Consider the following 19,563-nt stretch of genomic DNA (forward strand, 5'->3'; position numbering starts at 1 on the left):
GGGTAGGGCCAGTGAATGCAGTGTTTGCAGGTCTCTCGGGAGCCACGGGGCCTCTGGTCTCCCCTCACCAGCCTGAGCTGATGGTTCACTCAGCTGGGGCCGGGTGGGGTCCCCCAGCTGCCTCACTGGGCTGGATCCCTCAGACCTAAGGCACGTCAGAAGCACGGGACTTGCGGCCTCCACCCTGCAATTCTCCCTGCTTGCGAAGCCTCTTCCACCTCTTCCCCCTTTGTCTCTGGTCCTCCATTCCATCTCTCCCCCTTGGCTTCAGAGAGCATCTTGTGATTCCAGAATCAGGGCCAAACAATTTCCTCGTGATGGGGAAACCACAGTCCAGCCACGGGAGCCCCAGGCTCCCCCCGCTCTTCCCTCTGGCAGTCCCCCACTCCCCGTGCTCCTCTGCTGGCTCCAGCTGTGTTTTGCAGAACTCCCACTGGATAACATCTGTAATTGCCTCCAGATGTGAGCCACAAAAACACAAAGGGGCCATGAGCTCATCTTTGAGCTCCTTGCCACACGCATGGGCCCCACTGCCCCCAGACGCCCCTGACTTCTCAGGGTCCCCATCCCCTCTGGTGAGGGTGGCAGGGAGGTGGTATCCAACCCCACAGAGATGCACAGGCCATGCCAAACAGCTGTTGGCAGGAGAGGCGCAGGAGGCCAGGCGTAGGGTCAGGGTTCCTGGCTGGCAGGAAGGTGGGGTACCCCTTCTGCCAAAGCAATCACACCCGCCAGCCCTGAATAGCAGCTGGATAGAACGCCTGGCCTAGGTGGGGCCCGGGCTCTTGGAGGCAGGCCGTGGAGGGGGCCTGGGCTGGAGCCCGGGGAGGGCCGGGCTGAGGCAGGAAGGGAAGGAGGGAAGAATGAGCGCTGCTCCCCTTCAGCTGAGCTGACTCAGCAGCTGATTCTTCCCTCCAGGCTGCTTTGGTGGAAGGGTGGGTCAACAGCCTGGGAACCCTGTCTAGGGCATCAGTTTCTAGGGAAAGAGGAAACAAAGCCTTGTCATTCTGCTCTTCCTATCTGACCATCCTGCCTCTCCTGGGCAACTGGGGTGAGATTCTCATTTGGCCAGATAGGCTGCTCCTAACTGGCCATGCGGCAACCTTCTCCCTTCTTGACTCTTCTGTCCCTGCTGGGGAGCCCCGGGCCTGGTAGAGGCTGAGGTCCTGAGGGCTGGGGAGAAGGGCCTGCCCCGGAGCCTTAGGCTGACTGTGACGGGGGATCCCCCAGCAGCCAGCACGAGGCCTGAGGAAACAGAGGGTCTGCGGCTGGGTCACACGACAGGGTAACGCAATTTAGGAAGATTTTCCGAGTAGCCTCAGCTTGGCCACTTCCTCTTGCCTTTGTCGTCCTGGGCCTGAGGCCGCGTTAGGGTACAGTAGCTTTAGCTGGCCTCCGTGGACCACTCCCCTGCCCACCAAAAGCATGCCCGCCTCCCCCCCAGCTCTGGAGCCTGCATCCCTTTTGTCCACTGAGAATAAACATATTCCTTTATAAAAAATACCAAAATCCCGCCTCACGGAAAACACTGCAGGCCCCCCCCTGCTTTCCATTCCCCTCGCAGCCACATCCCAGGCACACAAACTGCAGCCACACAAAGAATGTGAAACACTGTTTATTCTTCGTGGAAAGGTTGAACAAGGTCAAAAATGTCCTTAGAGGGCAATGACCCAGCCCCGCCCTGCAGGTTCCTGGGGTCGGATGCCTCTGCCCCCCACCCCCACCCCACCCCATGCCCCTTGTTAACAAAAAGGAACGATTTGAAGGGAATTCATATATAATAATTATAATAAAAATATACATTAAACAAAACAAAAACCCCAAACAAGACAACTTTAGCCGAACTGCCAGCACCGTTCACCCCATTTCTCCCACCCCCCTGCCCCCCCACCCCTGACATCCCTTTCCTCTCACTGCCCCACAGGGCCTCTCATGCTCCCGAGTCTCTGGTACCATGACCACCCTCGGTGGCCGAAGGAGACTTCAAACAGGTGGGCTGGGTGGGAGTGGGGCAGGGCACCTGTAGGAAGGGCCGAGTGGCGGGGGGCATCGGAAAGCGAGGGGCTAACCTGACGGAGACGCGCAGGCAGGTGCCCTTTTGCAGAAGATGGCTGAGGCAGGCTGATCCTCGGCTCCCTAACGAGGTGGCTGCTCTCATAAAAAGTCCCAAGTCGCCGATCCCCGACGGGCACCCTCTCTGCCCCTTTCTCTGGCTGCCTGCCTTGCCCTCCATGCTGTCTGATTGAAGCCAGGGCACCCAAACAGAAGCAGGTGTGCCTCTCTCGAGCCCTTCCTGAGAGCTCCAATGAAAAGTGCCCTCTCCCGGGTACCACAGCCCACCCTGTGGCGGCCCTGCCTGGCCCTCAGCCATCCACTCCTGCTGCGCCTCCCTGGTTCGCCTTTTGGTCCTGCCCTGTCCCCTCTGACTACTCTGCCCCTGGGTCCCTACTCCAGCTGCCTGCATTATGAGCGAGGTTCTTTCTCTGTGGCCCCCAGGCTTACCCCCTGGGGCTCGTGGGCCCCACCCCGGTGGCTGCACCCCTAGTCTAAGCTCTTCCAACCTTGACATCCCCATCCGAGGCTAAGGTAGGGAGGGTAGGGCTGTCAAGGGTTTCTGCAGCCCCAGTTTAGTCCTAATGGCTCAGGCTCCTTCTGTGGAAGTTCTCAGGGGCTGGTGGGGCAGAGGCAGATGTTTGAGGAGAGGACTGGCCCTCGCTTAGCTTTCCTCCCAAGGTCTTAGGGTGGCTCTGTAACCCACACTCTCTCACTCAGGGTCACCTCCCACCACAATAGGATTAGATTTCTTTTAGCCAGAGAGAGTGGTGGGAGGCTGCCAACTGGGTACACCTAGGGGATTGCGGGGCTGGAGTGCCCAGAGCCTCCTGAGGTCAGAGTTCAGAGGTTAAAGGTATGTCAGGGAATGGAAAAGGAGCAGATGACCCCATGTGACCTTTACCAGCGAGGTCTGAGGGTCCTGCCTTCAAGTGCAGAGCCCAGACATTCAGATGGGGCTGAACACACACCAAGCCATGGGGGCCCCTGAGGGGCAGGGTCTGGGAGGGCGGCCCCTGCTCAGCCCCTGGGGGGACCCATCTAGGGAAGAAGCAATGCCAGCGTGGAGGGTGGGAGAGGCCAGTCATGGGACAGAGAAAAAGGGACAGGGGGAGGCTGGGGATGGGGCTGGGGCCGGGCGGGAGCAGCCCACCCACCACCACCTGCTGCCACTGGCCTTCGGAGGCAAAGTCCTCGTGGTAGGAGTGGGCGGGCGGCAGTGGGGGTCAGACCTTGTCCAGCAGGGAGCGCTGGCAGTAGAGCAGTCGCTTGGGGGTCCCGTGACGTCTGAAGAAGAAGACGGCGAGGCCCACCGCCAGCACCAGGAGCAGCAGCAGCACGGGGAGCACCACGGCGGCCGCGCTCACTGCCCCGCTGCCTTCCTCGTCCACCTCGATGATGATCACCTCCGTCTCCTCCTCAGTCCCCTCATCCGGCTGGCCCCCCGATGATGGGCAGCCCATCCAGTCCCGCAGGGCTGACTTGGGGTAGCCCGGCTCAACCTTCAGCTTCTGGTTGTTGAATTTCCAGTACTTGTTCCCCTTGTAGAAGTAAGTGAAGACTGCAGGGTCAGCAAGAGGGTGGCATGGAAGCCGCGAGGTGGACGTGGTGTCCGGAGAAGAGCCAAAGAGAGAAGCAGAGCGGAAGAAAACTGTTAAGTGTGCAAGCTCGCTGAGTTCATCTCCTCATCTTTCTGAGCGCCCGTCTCCTCAGCTGTGAAGCCGGGTAACTATAGCACCAGGCTGAGAGAGCGGGGCAGATCGAAGAGTCTGAAGTGCAGGAAGCACTTAGGGCCTGGCACAGGGCTCCCCGGTTCTCAGCACATCCATTTTCTACCCAACACTCTCGGTCTTTCGTCCTGCTCTTCCTTAACTCCCTGTTCCTGTCCTCCCTTCACTGACACCTCCCGTACCCCTCTCACCTTCGTCACTGCCCATGAATGACCCTCTGGGAGACTCAGGGATTCCTTCCCAGACCTTGATGTTTTTGGGGTATTCGCTTTCCACTATCCTGAGCTCCTCGTTGAAACGGTAGTACCTAGAGGAGAGGCGGGGAAAGGAAGCGGCTTGACACTGGGCACATCCTCCAAGGGGAGTGACCTGGGACTGGATTCACCAGTGAGCAAAGGGTGGGGGACAGGGGTTTTGACTAATGAGGGCCTGCAGCTGAAAGCAGCGGAAGCTGGGGGTGGAAGGGAGGGCCCAAGCTGCAAGGAGCCACCAGCAGCCCTTAATGACAGTGCCTGGCAGCTGGGGCGGAGGCATGGTGCTGGGGGCAGGAGGCGTCAAATGACCAGGTCTAAAATGATGGTGACCGGGTCATATCCCACTCACTCAGCACCCGATGGAGGCTGCCTGTTGCTAGGCAACAGCAGAGGCTCAGCCAGTGCCTTCTTCAGGGAGACATCTCGGGGGGCAAGTGGGTCTTCCACTAGAATTGAGGGAATCTGGTGGGTGGTGTATGGAGGAAGGCGAAGTCTTACTTGTTTCCTCGGAAGAAATAGGTCTTTCCATTGGGCATCCAGAAGAGAGCAGCATCAATCCTGTCAGTAGGCAGTCCTCGGCCCAGCTCCTTAATGTGCTTGGGGTAGCCAGGCTCCAGGGAAGCTTCGTCAAACACCCAGTGCTTGTCTCCTGGGGCGGGGAGGGGAGGGCAGGATCTCATTCCACCTGGGGTCTTTGGAGGAGCCAAGTGGAACATGCTCCTCCAGGGAGCCCCGCCCACACCCAAAGACTATGGCAGAATGTCTGGTTACCTTTGAAGAAGACAAACTTGCCATCCTTCCTCTCATAGGCAGTGTTGATGGATGCGGGCAGGCCCCGCCAGAACTGGCCGATGGGCATGGGGTATCCGTCCATCACCTGGTTTTTCCTTACGCGCCAGAACCAACGCTCCTGGGAGGCAGTTCATTCAGTCTTTAGCTTTGTCCTCCAGCTCAGTCCCCAAAGCTCCCCCACTGCCTCAGTTTTATAGGTTGACTTCCCTGGTGGCTCAGATGGTAAAGCGTCTGCCTACAATGTGGGACACCCAGGTTCAATCCCTGGGTTGGGAAGATCTCCTGGAGAAGGCAATGGCAACCCACTCCAGTATTCTTGCCTGGAAAACCCCAAGGATGGAGGAGCCTGGTGGGTTACAGTCCACGGGGTTGCAAAGAGTTGGACACGACTAAGCGACTTCACTTTCACCGTGTTTTGTCCTCCAGCTTTGGTGTCCACCCTGCCACCCGGTCACAGAGCCCTTTTGTCCCCCACACCAGCCCACTTCTTCCTCTTACCTTGAAGACAAACATCTCCCCTCGAAGCATGGCCACGGTGTCAAAGTTCCCATCACAGATGTTGGGCCCGTAGGTGGGATTTTTGGGCTTATCGGGGACGGAAGGCCTGGAGGTGGTCCTGGGTTGAGGGGGCATCTTAGTGGGGGATCCTGACTTACTCCCTGGAACATGAGGGGCACTTCAGACTTTGGCAGAGAAGGAGGAAAGGACAGACACATGGGCAGAAAACACCTTGTGGGGAGACTGAAGCAATCAGCTGGGAAAGGACAGAAAGGGTGGGGTCAAAAGTGGGGGCGATGGAGGTGGAGTCATGGGGTGGGGGTGGGGGAACAAGAAGACTGTAGGGCATGAGGGAGGGGGAAATGCCCAGGCCAGAGAAAGCTGGAGGAGACAAGCAGCAGAGAGAAAGGAGCAGATGTGGGCATAGGTTAGTTACCATAAAGTTGCTGGATGCCCCGGCGGTCGTCATCAGGCAGCACGAAGTTCTCTGTGTCCATCCACTGGTAAAAGGGTGCCATGATGGCCGAGGGATCGTTGGAATGCTCAAGGCCCAGGGCATGGCCCAGCTCGTGCACAGCCACCAGAAAGATGTCATTCCCTGGAGGGACGGGACTGGTTATGATGGCAGCCTGGGTCCCTCCCCTCAGACTTGCGCTTCCCCATCAGAAGTTTCACAGTGAAGCCTGCCTGCCAAATTTTCTACCCGAAGTGACCAAATCCTGAGTTCCAGCCTCATATCTGGCAAATGAGGCACAAAGCCAGTCAGCAACTCTTCTGGGTAGAGGAGAGACTGGCCGGATCCCAGTTCCAGCGAGGGTTGTGTTAAGAGAAGCTGAGGTCCTATCTGGGCCTCAGTTTCTCCCAGGAGCCAGACCCGACATTTGCCTGGAAAAGTGGCTGATGCAGATGCTTCAAAGTCTTTGACTGGGAAGTTAATTATTGGGCGAGAGAAGGGACCAGATGTAAATAGGTCAAAACAGGATTCCTGCCTTCCTTGGAAGTCAGACCAGGAGATCTTTGTGGTTCCCAACAAGCCCTGTGATTGGGGGTGGGGGGGTGTCTGAGGTTTGGGGAGGAGGCCAGAGAACCCGCATGCAACGACTCTTGACTCTCGGAGGCATGAGAGACCCAAGGCTACCTCGCTCACCATTTAGATCCTCATTCCGGACAGTCCAGGGCTCGGCAGAGTCAAAGTGGGTGTCCCCTCCAATGTTGGGGCCTGGGAAGTAGGCATGGGCCAGGAAGCCACCCTCGCCGTCGAAAGGCGTGCTGTCACCATGGAAGCCCTCAGCAAAGAAGATCATGATGTCGGCCTGCTTCTCGTGGCCCTCACGGATGTAGGCATAGGGTACCTCTCGGAAGCGCAGTGGCGTGGCACTCTCCCACACTCGGAATGCCTTGCGGATGGCCTCAAATGTGGCATACTCGCCCACCTTGGGGGTGTAGTTCTGGATGCTGAGGTCCAGCCACGTGGGGAGAGGATGAGAGTGTGTTAGGGGCAAAACTCTCCTTCCCTGTACTCTCCCAGGTCTGACTGAGCCGCCCAGCCATCTTTGTCTGACCCGGCACTTCTGCCGTCTCACGATGCCTCTGCCCCAGGAACCAAGGGCCTTCTGGCCATGGAATATACCCTCCAGGGACTGCACCTCTCTCCAGGATGGGAGCCATTTTCCTCCCTACTCCCAAGGATGCTTTGCAGGAACAGGGGTGAGTACGGAAGGGGGCCTCTGAGTCTCTAAGCATCCCTGATAGGGAAGGGTAACGTGATGTGAGAAAGGCCGCTTGCCTGTTGGACTCACCAGAAAGTGATCTCGTTATGCTGCCATTTGAGTCCCTGGATGGCATAGCGCTTCCTTCGAACATTGGCCTTGATTTCAGCCCCAAACTTGTCTGGAACACCACAGCGGGGGCGCCTCATGGCCCTGGGGTGGGTTGGGGTGTGGGGATTGTGGTCAGGAGTGTGCATGAAAGAACAACGTTGGTCTTCAGAGTAGAGGGGGAATGTCTGGCCTCAGGGTCCGTGTGGGGAAGAGTTAAGATCATGAGGTTCGGGTGAACAGGAGAGGGTCAGGATCATCTTGTGGGGATAAGGTACACGGGTAGGGTTAGGCATTTAAGGTGGCAACCTCTCTGCTGTGTCATGTGGGTGGGTGCTGGGCAGAATTCCTGCCAGGTTCTAGCACTTACTTCATGGTGTCTGCATCAGCCTTGCCTGTCACTCGCAGACCATAGAACCTCTGCATGGCAGCAATGGCAGCTGAGAGGGACTGGGGTGAGCGCTGTGTGTGGGTCCGCAGGTCTCCAGGGGGCAGGTAGCCATACTGCTGCAGCCAGGCCTGTGGGGAAAGGGGTGTGGCTTGGAGCATCCCCACCTGGCCCAAGGGGAGCCCCTGCCTCCTCACGGCACCTGGAACACACGCCTGGCTTGGCGTGGAAAGGGCCATGAGCTCCCAGCCTGGCTCTGGCAGTGGGTCTGGAAGAACTCCCAGGCTGGACCCAAACTCTGGCCCAGGTCCTAGAATGGCTGATCCTCTTGGAGGGGTGGGGAGCCACAGCTCCACGCTTTGGCTGTAACTCTTTTGATGGGAGCCCTGGTGGTTTAATTGAGTTCTAGGATGTCTTCTAAGAGCCGAGATCCCTTCCAGCTCTTTCCTCCTCTGTGTCAGTGTTCTTGTAAATACTGCATGTTCTACCTGAGGCTGGGGTATGTCCCATGGTAGATGGAGAAGGGAGAGGCTGAGGGGGCTCCACTTTGAGGCCTGGCATGAGGTTCTCCTGGGACAGGCATCCCTCCAGGATATACACAGCTCTGAGATCTTTTTGGAAGGAGGGCAGAAAAGAAGCTAGGGCTCAGGCTGACTGCTGAGAGAGGAAGCTGGGGTCTTTGGAGGCGGTGGGGATGTGACTAGACAAACAGCCAGGATCCTGCCACTGTCTCTACCCAGGCAGCAGGAGACCGAGGACTTGGGACCTAATATCCCATTTAAGGTTCTCAAAAGAGGGAGTGAGAGATTGAGGTGGTGGTTAGCATTAGGGTTAGTATTTTATTTAGTATTTTGGTGACTGTAGTTTATTTCAGGTATGGTTTGAATTGTTCATAATATAAAGGGTGGCATATTGCCTTAACATAACGTTATATTTTTGGTGTTTGATTGAAAGGTATACACACTGCAAAACCCTGTTGAGGAAAAAGTCAGCCTTTATTCTAAGAACAATAGAGTGTTTTCCTAAGGTTGGAAAAGTAAAAATGAGTCAAGTTATATATGGAACATAAACATGCTCAGAGCCTCGATGGGGAGATACTTCTAACCCTAACCCTAACTCTAGTCCCTGCTCCAGCTTTGCCTTCTTAAAAGAGTCCAGGGTGAGGGGCTACAGGTTCCTGGGATGCGAACTTGGAGCAGAGGTGCATCCCCTACTCCAGGTCATTAGGATGGCTCTACATGTGGCCCTTGCCTCCAGGGCCAGGCCTTAGGGATGGAGCAGTGCGCTTGCATTGGGGCTGGGGGTGATTCAGGAGCAGCTGACGGGACCTGAGCCCGCAGGGGCAAGAATTGCAACATGGTTCTGGGAAGTGATCCCCCAAGGCTGATGACGGGGAGTTAGGGATCAAGATGTAAACAACCCAGCTTTTCCTCAGCCAACAGGCCTGGCCAGAACAACCCCAGCACCACCCGCTCTGAGAGCCCCTCCTCGGGGTGGGGGAGGGGGAGCAAAGTTTAACCTCTGGGGAGCAGAGCAGGAGGCTCTTATCCCAGGCTGCTCTCTGGGGAGCTCTAAACCTGCCCTGACCTGTGCTGACTGATGCCACAGCTAGTGCCTGCAGGAGACCTGCTGTGGCCCTGTGCCCAAGTATGCAGGAAACTCCCTCTGCCCCTGGCCTCACCTGTAGGGTAGTCACACCCCTGGGCTTATGCCCTCTGTTAGGGGAGCAGCTGCTTTAACTTTGAGAAAAGATGGGAATGGCCCACTGCCGTTGGAGCCGGCAGAAAGACGGAGATCAGGCCCCGAAACCCTCAGGGGGGCAAAGCTCATAGGGCAGGATGACAGAAGGGAGGGCAGCAGAGAGGTGGGGGAAACCCACATCCGGGAGCTCTGGGATAAATCCCTCTTCGTGAAGAGTCTTTCAAGCAGGCAGACAGGTCTGAATATTCACACCCACCAACCTCCACCCCATCCATATGCAGTCGAGAAAGGTGGGGACTTAGTCAAGAAAGGGACTTTCTGGAGTCGAGTGAGCCGCAAGTCCTGGAAAGGAAGTGCCCCCCATTCCTCTCCTCCTCCCAGGCCTAGGCTCTGAGCAAAGCAAGAACCACAGAGGAGACTATGAGGTCTGAACCACAGAAGAGAGGACTCTTGTGTCTGCGGCCTAGTGGGGGAAGGGCCAAGTGCCAGATTGGCCAAGGGGAGGAGAGGGCTGTCCATCCGGGAGCTGGTGCAGGACTCCGGAGGTGCTAGAAGGGAGCTGGCGGCCTGAGACCTTGGGCCACCCCAGCTCTCTCTCCCTCCAGATAGGCCCGGAGAGAGAGCAACTAGGTAGGATCAGAGAACTCAGTTGGCTGGCTTTGTCTTGAAAATTGAGAGGTGCAAGGTATTCCCCTAGGGGGAAGTCAAGGACAAGGAACCCTTTCCATTCCTGGGCCCACTTCTCTGGCCTTAGCATCCTGGAGAGGAGTTTGGGGGATCTCTGGCTCTTCTGCAGGCCCCTGGATCCCAGCCTCTGGGCCTGCTCCTCCCTCCTTCTGCCTCCCACCCCTCCAGGGCTCAGAAGCAAACGGTGGTTCTGGCATTGCGACTGCCCATGACCCACTTAATACAGAGCCAGGTCTGCCGCCCCTCCTCTAGGGGACCTAGTGGGGCAGGGGAGGGAAGGAAGGCAGGGCTGGTGAAGTTGGCAGCGGGAAGCCCCCCAGATGCCCAGGCTCCTTTTGTTAGGAGCTCTCCTCTTTAGGCCTCTGATGAAGACTCCAGGCCTGGAAACAGGGTGCCTCCTCCTGGACCAAGTCAGGCTTAGCCCGGGCAGATTTTCACTCTCCCTGGTCGCCCCCCTTCCGAGGGCCACACTTCTGTCAGCCTCAGATCCCTTCAGGACAGAGAGAGTGTGTTCTTTCTGGAGAGGTTTCCTCCGGGGGTGGGACCAGGGCCGGGACCAGGAGGGAGGAAGCCAAGTCCAGATCCCCTCCCCCTGCTCAGGGGCCCTTCCCTGCCCCTCCCGACCGCACCCAGGCCCTGGCCGAGCTGAGTGGGCTGGGATGGCCCAAAATAAGAAACTGATCAAATCCGTCTCCCACCTTCACCCCAAAATAAAAGAGAGAGGAAAAACTTCCTCAGACAACTCCCACGCGGCTTCCGGTGGGCCCGGTGGGCCAGCTTCGGGGAGGAGAGGCGGGGGGCAACCGAGTCAGCGAAGACCTGTGCGGGCGCCCTGGACCAGGCCCTCACCCCGCTCCCCGTACAACGCCCCCAAGTCTCCGTGCAATTAACATAAAAAAGCAATTAACCAAAACGCCTAAAGGCGCCGAAGGGGGAGCGGGGTGAGGCGGCGGCGGCCGGGTCGAGCCCCCAGCTCACAAGGAGAGCTTTGTGTGTCCGGAAACGCGGGCCAAGGCGCCAGCGCCGTGACCCTCGACGCCAGGGCTGCGGGCCGGGACGCTGAAGGACCTCTCGGGGAGGCGGGGGTGGGTTGGGGGCCGGGGCCGCTCCGCCGTCCACCCCCGACCGCACCTGGCAGCCGATGTGTCCGAAGAGGGTCGGGACTGCCCGGGAGGCGGCGGCGGAGGGCGCAGCGTGGGGGGCCCGGGCCGCGATCCCCTGAGCCTCGCGGCCGGCCGAGCGCCTGCGAGCTGGAAAGTTGAAGGAACAACAAACTAGCACAGGACAAGAAACCAGGACAGCGCGGGCTCTCAGCAGAGTCCAGATATTTATCAGGCTCCCGACCCGTTCCAGAACTGAGCTTAGAGCCCAGGGGAGCTGGGGAGGGGTCGGGAGGGGGCTCCGGCTGGAAAGCTCTTCCAAGGAAAGGAACGGGACAGAAAGTCGGCAGCGCGCAGTGAGTGGGGTAGTGGGTGGTTGGAGGAGGCAAAGTCGATGGACTTGAAAGTTTGGAGATGAGGACGGAAAGGAGAGGAAGTGGAGAGGAAGGGGGAACCTGCAGGCCGGAGGAGCCGGCATCCCGAGCGCTCGCCCCTCCGATCCGGGGCTGCTCTCTCGGAGACCCCCGGGCTCGCCTCCCCCGGCGCGACTCCGGATAGGGCCGGAGGAGCTCACTTACTTCGGGGCTGAAGCTGCTCTGGGCAGAGCTGAGGGAGGCGAGCGCGGAGGCGAGCGTGAGCACGGGGAGCAGCAGACTGCAGGCGGGTCGTGGGGCGGGAGACATGGTCCGCGACTGTCCGGGCAGCCGGGCCAAGCGGGCTCCGCGGCCGGGCCCAAGCCCTGGGGTCGCGCCGCCACTCCCTCGGGGCGCCTTTGTCTTCCGTAGGCACTGAATCTGGATTCCCAGAGCGCTGTCCACGTGGAGATGAGGGGATCGGTCTTGAAGGCGCCTGTTTGCTCGTCCCCTCTTTCCCGTTTTTTGATCTTTCTTCTGCTTAGTCGGCGAACTGGATTGCGAGCCCTCTCTTGCTCTCTTCTCTGGTCCCTCCCTTCCACAGCCTCCCTCCGCCCCCGCCCCTATGCCCTCCTTTCCCAGTGCGGACGTGGTTGTTTCAGCCTGAATCCAATTACAGCCAAAAGTCGGGTTAAAAAAAAAAAAAAAACTCCTAAATTGCCTTTCTGTGGTGGAGGCTGCCATCTGCAGGGGTTGAGGCCGAGAGCGGGGGGCTTGGGGGCACTCGGGACGGGATGTGGGACACTTTTTCCTTCTAAGCATATTTTGGGTGGCTTGATTCCTCTGCTTTCAGCATTTGTCTCACTTCCGTGGGAAGTGCTAGGCTCAGTGGTGGGGCAAACAAGGAGCTGGGTCTGGGATGGTGGTGGTGGGGTCTTCCATGTTCAAGAGACCTGGTTTGGGGGTTTTGTCTGCTGGGACCTGTGGCTTGACCATATCGAATTTTTTGTCCCTTATTCTTGACAACCACCTGTCCCTCCCCTGCAGGGCGTCGTGGGGGGGGGGGGGGAATGCAACAATAACAAAATGCAACTACCCACTGACAAATCCCACCACATTGGATCTGGAGGTCCTGTTTGTACAAAGACACATGTGCTCCTTTTATTATTGTCCTTTGTGATCTTAAACTATTGCCCCTTAAACTACAGCGGGAAAGGAGTGCAAGGCCATGGCATCTGAGGAAAGACAAATGAAATTTGGTAAGACTGCAGAAAAGAGGGGCTGGGAGTCAGGACTATGGGGGTTCCACCTCTACACTGGAAAAGGAGACGGTTCCTTAGAGAGCATACCCTCCTCCTTCAAGGGCGGCCTAGACTCTGAGAACAAAAGATGGAGGTATGCAGAGAAGGGGGCTGGGCCGGCCAGAGCAGGCAGTGGGAAAGGGAGACAGATAAGAGGTTGAGGGCTAGATCTGGAAAAGCAACACAACAGAAGCAGGAAAAGTGTGGGAGACAGAAAAGTTGACCATCAGCAAAATCTAAGATCCAAGAATTGCACTGGTCAGCCAGAGAGGAAGGAGGTAGTGGGGGGTGGGGGTGGAGAAGAGGGGAGGGAAAACAAGGGAAGGAATAAAGGAGGCTGGACATAAATTATTTCAGGTAGAAAGTTCCATGAATCCTAGAGATCCAGGAACTATCACATTTTGCGGCAGGAAAATGGAAAAGTCCAGTACTCTGTACTGTCCTTTTTCTCTCAGAAATCCATGGGAGCCATGACCAATAAAATGAAAGGTTTCCTGGGGCCTGTGCAGCTAAGGGACTTATGGAAGTACATGCTGGCTACTAGGTGCCCATTACACAGTGACTGTTTGGGCACTGAGCACCTCAGGGCTCCCCTACACAAATGGGAGTCGGGAAATCTGGACCAACCAACCTCTGGAATTCAGTCAGAACCACAGAAACCTCAGGATCCAACTCTTCAGCAGAACGTGCAACACCCAAGTTGGCTCTTCCCATGTCCGCCTTCCCAGTGGGAGTATCTTCTAGGGCCATCTATCTGAAGTGTAGGAAAACTGATAGTATTTTCTTGCCAAAAAGTAGATCTCAGCTAGAAAGCTTTTCATAAAAATATTTATTAAATGTATTACTGCATGTGGCCTCAATTGTGTATGGGCTGTTAAAGGCTTGAGTGCCTGGCTAAAACCAGGAAAACTGTTGCCCCCTTTTTCATGTTTGTAGAGCAGCTACTACTGCTCATAGTTGGACCAGTATGGCTTGTAAAAGAGGGAGTAAATACTCCAGAGCAAGATTCTGCTGAACTGGAATGGAGCTGGGGGTGAGGGGACTGAGTCAACCCTTCCAGGCAGTGGTTTTATAGCCCGTTCTTCTTGGTGTCCACCCTTTTGCCCTGATGGGGAACATAAGGCTTTCTTCTGGCAGGGAAGACACATCCAGGTACTAGAAAAGAAAGCCAGAGACAGGCTTGGGAAGGGAGATAGGAGTTGCTTTTTTTATTGACTTGGTCCTGGGTTTTGTAGTAGAACCCCTTTGGGTTTAAGAGCATTCTGCTGCTTCCTTTTTTCTTCCTGCAACTTCTCCTGCTGTCTGAGCTGCCATGCCTGTAATCCAGCATCCATTTCCTGTGACAGCAGTACAACTCGTCTCTGAAACAGACAGGAAAACAGTGTGGATAACATCTGGGGCTTGAGCTCTGCACCATATATCCTTTCATTCACAGATCAAAGTCAGGTTTCGGCTGGAAAGTGACACCACTGACTGGGGAAGGGGTGGAACCAGGTCCTGGGCTGGCAAGCAGGAGGAAGGAAGCAAAGTGGGTGTCTATCATTGGTTCCTGCCTTAGGAGTGCCCCAGTCTATTCTCCCTTCTCACAGTACTGTTAAAACCTTCAGTGCATAAAACCTCCAAGTGAGGGGTACGTGTCAGCTTAGGTGCCAACTCAGGACAAAGTACAATTTAAATGTTCTCCAGCCAGTTACAGTTTGTCCTGGCTGGAGATCTAGCTACTCACCGCAAACTTTTCCCTTTGGGCTTTTCTTCGAAGCTGGCCTTTCATTGGAGGAGCAGGGCGGCCATCTGCAGATAGAAGTGAAAGGAAAGGCAAGTGTTAGAGCCTACAGTACCCTGGCCAAGTGGCTGTGACAGCAAAAGAGGGAAGAACCAATCTCAAGCTCCTCTCTTCTATTTCATACCCACTGTAGCTTCATTCCCCTAGAACACTTCCTTCATCTTCAATGGTGAAGTATGCCAGAACCACCGAGAATAAGCTCCAAGGCATGTTCCTACTCTACTTACCCATCATTAGCCTAGAATTCAAGGTCCTTTGTGATGCTGAATCTCCTGTTTTATCTTCAGATACACTCCACTCAAGCAATTGGATTACTGTTCTACTCACCACTGAGTCCTTGCTGAATTCTATCTCACTCCATAATGAAATATCCTCTTTTCCTTTCCTTTCAGCCAAATTCTCATTCTTAGGCCTAACCCCAGCCCTACTTGTCCCAGAAACCCTTCTCTAACCTCTTCAACTCTGTCACTCTCTTCTGAAAGAAATGCATCTCCATCATTTAATATTTGTCTATTTGGGGACATTTAAGGACTATATGTAGGTCAGGAAGCAACAGTTAGAACTGGACATGGAACAACAGACTGGTTCCAAATAGGAAAAGGAGTACATCAAGGCTGTATATTGTCACCCTGCTTATTTAACTTATATGCAGAGTACATTATGAGAAACGCTGGGCTGGAAGAAGCACAAGCTGGAATCAAGATTGCAGAGAGAAATATCAATAACCTCAGATATGCAGATGACACCACCCTTATGGCAGAAAGTGAAGAGGAACTAAAAAGCCTCTTGATGAAAGAGAAAGAGGAGAGTGAAAAAATTGGGCTTAAAGCTCAATGTTCAGAAAACTAAGATCATGGCATCTGGTCCCATCACTTTATGGGAAATAGATGGGGAAACAGTGGAAACAGTGTCAGACTTTATTTTTTTGGGCTCCAAAATCACTGCAGGTGGTGACTGCAGCCATGAAATTAAAAGACGCTTACTCCTTGGAGGAAAGTTATGACCAATCTAGATAGCATATTCAAAAGCAGAGACATTACTTTGCCAACAAAGGTCCATCTAGTCAAGGCTATGGTTTTTCCAGTGGTCATGTACAGATGTGAGAGTTGGACTATGAAGAAAGCTGAGTGCCGAAGAATTGATGCTTTTGAACTGTGGTGTTGGAGGAGACTCTTGAGAGTCCCTTGGACTGCAAGGAGATCCAACCAGTCCATTCTAAAGGAGATCAGTCCTGGGTGTTCATTGGAAGGACTGATGTTGAAGCTGAAATTCCAATACTTTGGCCAACTCATGTGAAGAGTTGACTCATTGGAAAAGACTCTGATGCTGGGAGGGATTGGGGGCAGGAGAAGGGGATGACAGAGGATGAGATGGCTAGATGGCATCACTGACTCAATGGGCATGAGTCTGAGTGAACTCCGGGAGTTGGTGATGGACAGGGAGGCCTGGTGTGCTGCGATTCATGGGGTCGCAAAGCGTCGGACACAACTGAGCAACTGAACTGAACTGAACTGAACTGAAGGGCTTCCCTGTAGCTCAGACAGTAAAGAATTTGTCTGCAATGGAGGAGACCTAGGTTTGATCCCTGGCTCAGGAAGATCCCCTGGAGAAAGGAATGGCAATCCACTCTAGTATCCTTGCCTGAGAATCCCATGGACAGAGGAACCTACTACTTGGGGACATTTACTGTACTACTGATTATTTTTAGTCTTATTTATCTATCTCAAATTCTTCTGGAAAGGGGCAGAGCATTGAAATATTAATTAATCTTTAAAATATCATGCTTTGTTTTACCAGCTCAGACTTTAAGTTCCTTAAGATCAAGGACTATATCCCTTACTTTCACTGTAATATAAATAGTGTAGGCACATAATAAACATCTCATAACCATTTGCTGGAAAAAAGAAAAATGCAATATCTTCATCTCAAGTAGTTTATAATGGAGAATAAAGGGATACTTTCTACAAAGAGAGTGAAAATGCTGCCAAAGTTCAAAGGCAAGACAAATAAGAGATATTATTCATCAAGAAAGGGAACCAATACTGTGTACATCAGGTGTTTGACATTGGATGTTTTATTTTCTCCTTACAAGAACCACCTGAGATAGGTATCCTTTTACAGAAGTGGAAACTGAGATACAATTAAGTAACTTGTCCAAGACCATAAAGTTACCAAGTAGAGAAGCAAGCCTGGATTAAGAATCAATTGTAGGACTTTCCTGGTGGTCCAGTGGTTAAGAATCCTATTTCCAATGCAGGGGACACGCTGTGGGACAACTAAGCCTGTGCTGTGCCACAAGAGGAGCTAAGATCCCACGTGTCTTGAGGCCAAAAAACAAAAACAAAAAAACCGCCAAGACATAAAAAAACAGAAACAGTATTGTAACAAATTCAATAAAGACTTTAAAAATGGTCCGCATTAAAAAAATCAATTCCAGAGTCCTTCCAATATCTCAAGAAATCCTAGACTTCCTACAGTAAATAACAAGTAGAAAAAATCACCATCCTCCGCAGCCACCACATATCTGATTAACCCTGATTAACCCACCACATATCTGATTATATAGGTTTATATCCCTATAAATGGCAACCCTCTTCAGGACTCTTGCCTGGAGAATTCTAAGGACAGAGGAGCCTGGCGGACTAGAGTCCATGGGATCGCAAAGAGTGAGACAAGACTGTGCAACTGACTTTCACTATTTCTTTTTCATACTCCTATAAACTATACTCTGTGCTGTTGAAGGGGGCCTGCCTGGTCTCTGCCCAGTTCTAGTCTTGGCTTTGCTATTACCTAGCTGTGTGCTCCCAGGCAATTTTCCCACCTCTGAACTGAAGTTCCAATGGAGTGGGGAATGGCTTCAGCTTTTCTAAGGTCCTTCTTTTTTAGGGCGTTTTTTTTTTAAAGGAAGAAACTTTTTCCAAAGGGAACCCACCATGCTCTGCCCTCACTCTTCTAAGCCTCTCTCAGAGGATCATTTAGGCAGCCTTTCAAAGAGCTCTCCCTGCATTTGGTAACAAACTCTCAACAATGTACTCCCCACACAGAAGGGCAGTTCTTTGTAACTTTCTAAAAATTTTTATTATTTACTTGGCTGTACCAGGTCTTAGTTGTGGGTGGCCTGCGGCATCTTTAGCTGCTGCAGGCAAACTCTCAGTTGTGGCAGGTGGGATTTAGCTCCCCGATCAGATCGAACCCAGGCTCCCTGCATTGGGAGCACGGAGTCCTCACCACTGAACCACCAGTGAAGTCCCCTTCCTAACTTCGAAAAATTCACGTCCCTCTTTGACAACACAAAGTCTTGTCTCTCCCCGGTGACCCCCTAAATGAGAATTATTTTCTGCTTATCCCCACAAGCCGAGAGGTTCCGTCCAGCTTTCCTTTCCACAGGTGTAGTTTAATTCAGAAAGTAAACAGCAGGGCTTCTTCCCTTTCAACTCCAAACATAAAGTTCATTAAGCTGTCCGTTCAGACACACCTCCACTTTGACACTCCTTCCCCCCACTCCCAGCTCCGCTACGTCCAGGGGCGTTCCCTCAGGGTGAAAATCTCCGAAGTGGAGTTAACTGTCAGATCAGCGCTCACCCGCGTACGACCAGTCTGGGAGCTCCGTGAGGGGCCCGTAGCCGGAGGGGTTGGCAGCAAGGCCCTGCCTGGATGGAGAAAAACAGTTCGGTGAGGATTCAGGCCAACTTCTGGCCCCCCAGTTTCTTCCCGACGGGCACTCACCGGAGTCGCCACTGGCTGCCTGCCCGAGCCGCGGAGCCGCAGTGCAGTCTCCGGACACCTGCTGGGAAAACGGGGCAGAGCTGGGAGAGAGGCCGCGCAGCCAGCCCAGGGATCTGCGGCCCATCCCCACCCCGGGAAACTCCGGAGCCCACCGACCTCACACACACTTACTAGAGAGCAGCATACCCAAAGCGGCCATGCTGAGGCGCAGGAGCCGGAAGTGGGCGTGGCCTCGTTGGCCACGCGCGAAGCTGCGCGGGAAGCAGGAAGTTGCCATCTTGAATCTGGTATTCAAACACGGGCCCCGCCATCTTGGCTCATCGTACGGAAAAGAGGGGCAAAATTGCTTCCAGGGTGTTTTGGAGGAGAGCGGTTGTTCTGAGTATGTGTTCATAGTGTTGGGTACAACTTTGTGGAAGTCGCGTCCTCTCAGACGAAACCGTTCTGAACTGTCTCCCCACAGCCTTCTGTCTCCTTGCCGCGGCCACTAGTCCTTTGAAATTTATCTCAGTTGAGTAACGTCCACGTGACCATGAGGTCTTCTAGCATCTGTCTTCTAGCATCACTGTAACATGTTTTCCTTAGCCAGAGTGAAATCTACAGTGAATCAAAATTAGGGTTTCAGTTCTCACTCATTTATCAAAGTTGAAGAGCTTACATGTGAGGAGCACTGTAGTCAGTGTGGAGAGCAAAGCAAAGGTCCCTCTGCTCCAAGTCTAGAGAAAGAGGACAGTAATCATACACATTACAGTAATATTACAGCTGAGATGAGTACTGGGAAGGGAAGTAGGTGTTGCTTGTAAGCTAATGAAAACTTGATCTGGAGTATAGTGTCAAAGAAGGCTTTCTTGAGGAAGCCGAATTGGCGCTAAGCTCTGATTACATTTTTATAAAGCTACCACCACACATTGTGTAATATCCATGCGAAAGCCTTGTGAGGCAGGTACTAGTAAGTGGCAAACCCAGATCCCGTGGCTTCTTTCTTTTTTTATTTTAAATCACTTACAGACATACTTTTATTGTGCTTTGCAAGTACTGCATTTTTTACAAATTGAAGGTTTGTAGCAACGTTGCATAGAACGTCTTATCAGTGCCAGGTTTTTCAAAGAGCATTCATTCACTTTGTGCCTTTGTGTCATGTTTTGGTAATTCTTGAAGTATTTCAAGCTTTGGTATTATTGTTAAGGTGAACTGTGATCAGTGATCTTTAATGTTACTCTTGTAATTTGTTTTGACATTTTTTAGCACTTTTTCAATTAGTGTTTTTTTTTTTTTTTTTTAAGACATAATGATAGGGAGAGAGTGATGGACAGAGAAGCCTGAAGTGCTGTAGTTCACGGAGTTGCAACAAGTCGGACACGACTGAACAATAACAACAAAT

General features: G+C 53.7%; 3 protein-coding genes across 13 annotated transcripts in view; 1 reads left to right on the forward strand and 2 right to left on the reverse strand.

Moving 5' to 3' along the window:
* RBM23 (RNA binding motif protein 23) overlaps positions 1 to 7,103 on the forward strand; it is a 48,172-nt gene extending 41,069 nt beyond the window's left edge. For 4 of the 6 annotated variants that reach the window (XM_059890345.1, XM_024997464.2, XM_059890343.1 and 1 more), the window contains one exon: positions 6,855 to 7,101. In XM_059890345.1, the coding sequence (XP_059746328.1) occupies positions 6,855 to 7,057 (203 nt within the window). In that variant the 3' untranslated portion in view covers positions 7,058 to 7,101. Of the gene's footprint in view, positions 1 to 6,854 lie in introns of all 6 variants that reach the window. The other 2 variants (XM_024997462.2, XM_059890346.1) reach the window with 2 other exon arrangements.
* MMP14 (matrix metallopeptidase 14) lies at positions 3,279 to 11,758 on the reverse strand. The gene is given in 10 exon segments (NM_174390.2): positions 3,279 to 3,613; positions 3,974 to 4,089; positions 4,535 to 4,685; positions 4,808 to 4,946; positions 5,327 to 5,487; positions 5,763 to 5,924; positions 6,474 to 6,781; positions 7,126 to 7,248; positions 7,514 to 7,662; positions 11,598 to 11,758. Coding segments are annotated over 10 exon segments (1,749 nt in total). The 5' UTR covers positions 11,703 to 11,758.
* Positions 11,759 to 13,483: 1,725 nt separating this feature from the next.
* Positions 13,484 to 18,404, reverse strand: MRPL52 (mitochondrial ribosomal protein L52). 6 transcript variants are annotated; one of them, NM_001110180.2, is given in 5 exon segments: positions 13,484 to 14,034; positions 14,400 to 14,464; positions 18,039 to 18,106; positions 18,183 to 18,243; positions 18,354 to 18,389. In NM_001110180.2, coding segments are annotated over 5 exon segments (375 nt in total). In that variant the 5' UTR covers positions 18,382 to 18,389; the 3' UTR covers positions 13,484 to 13,881.
* Positions 18,405 to 19,563: the final 1,159 nt, after the last annotated feature.

This window comes from Bos taurus, chromosome 10 (assembly GCF_002263795.3).
Source record: "Bos taurus isolate L1 Dominette 01449 registration number 42190680 breed Hereford chromosome 10, ARS-UCD2.0, whole genome shotgun sequence".
Classification (NCBI taxonomy): Eukaryota; Metazoa; Chordata; class Mammalia; order Artiodactyla; family Bovidae; genus Bos; species Bos taurus.

Bases quoted from the DNA above. Each gene is read 5' to 3' on its own strand.
- MRPL52 (XM_005211291.5), bottom strand. From the start codon at position 18,381: ATGGCCGCTTTGGGTATGCTGCTCTCTA. The intron at 18,107-18,182 runs GTGAGTGCCCGT...TTCTCCATCCAG, and splicing joins GGCAGCCAGTGGCGACTCCG to GCAGGGCCTTGCTGCCAACC. The intron at 14,465-18,038 runs GTGAGCGCTGAT...TTCTATCTGCAG, and splicing joins CCCAGACTGGTCGTACGCGG to ATGGCCGCCCTGCTCCTCCA.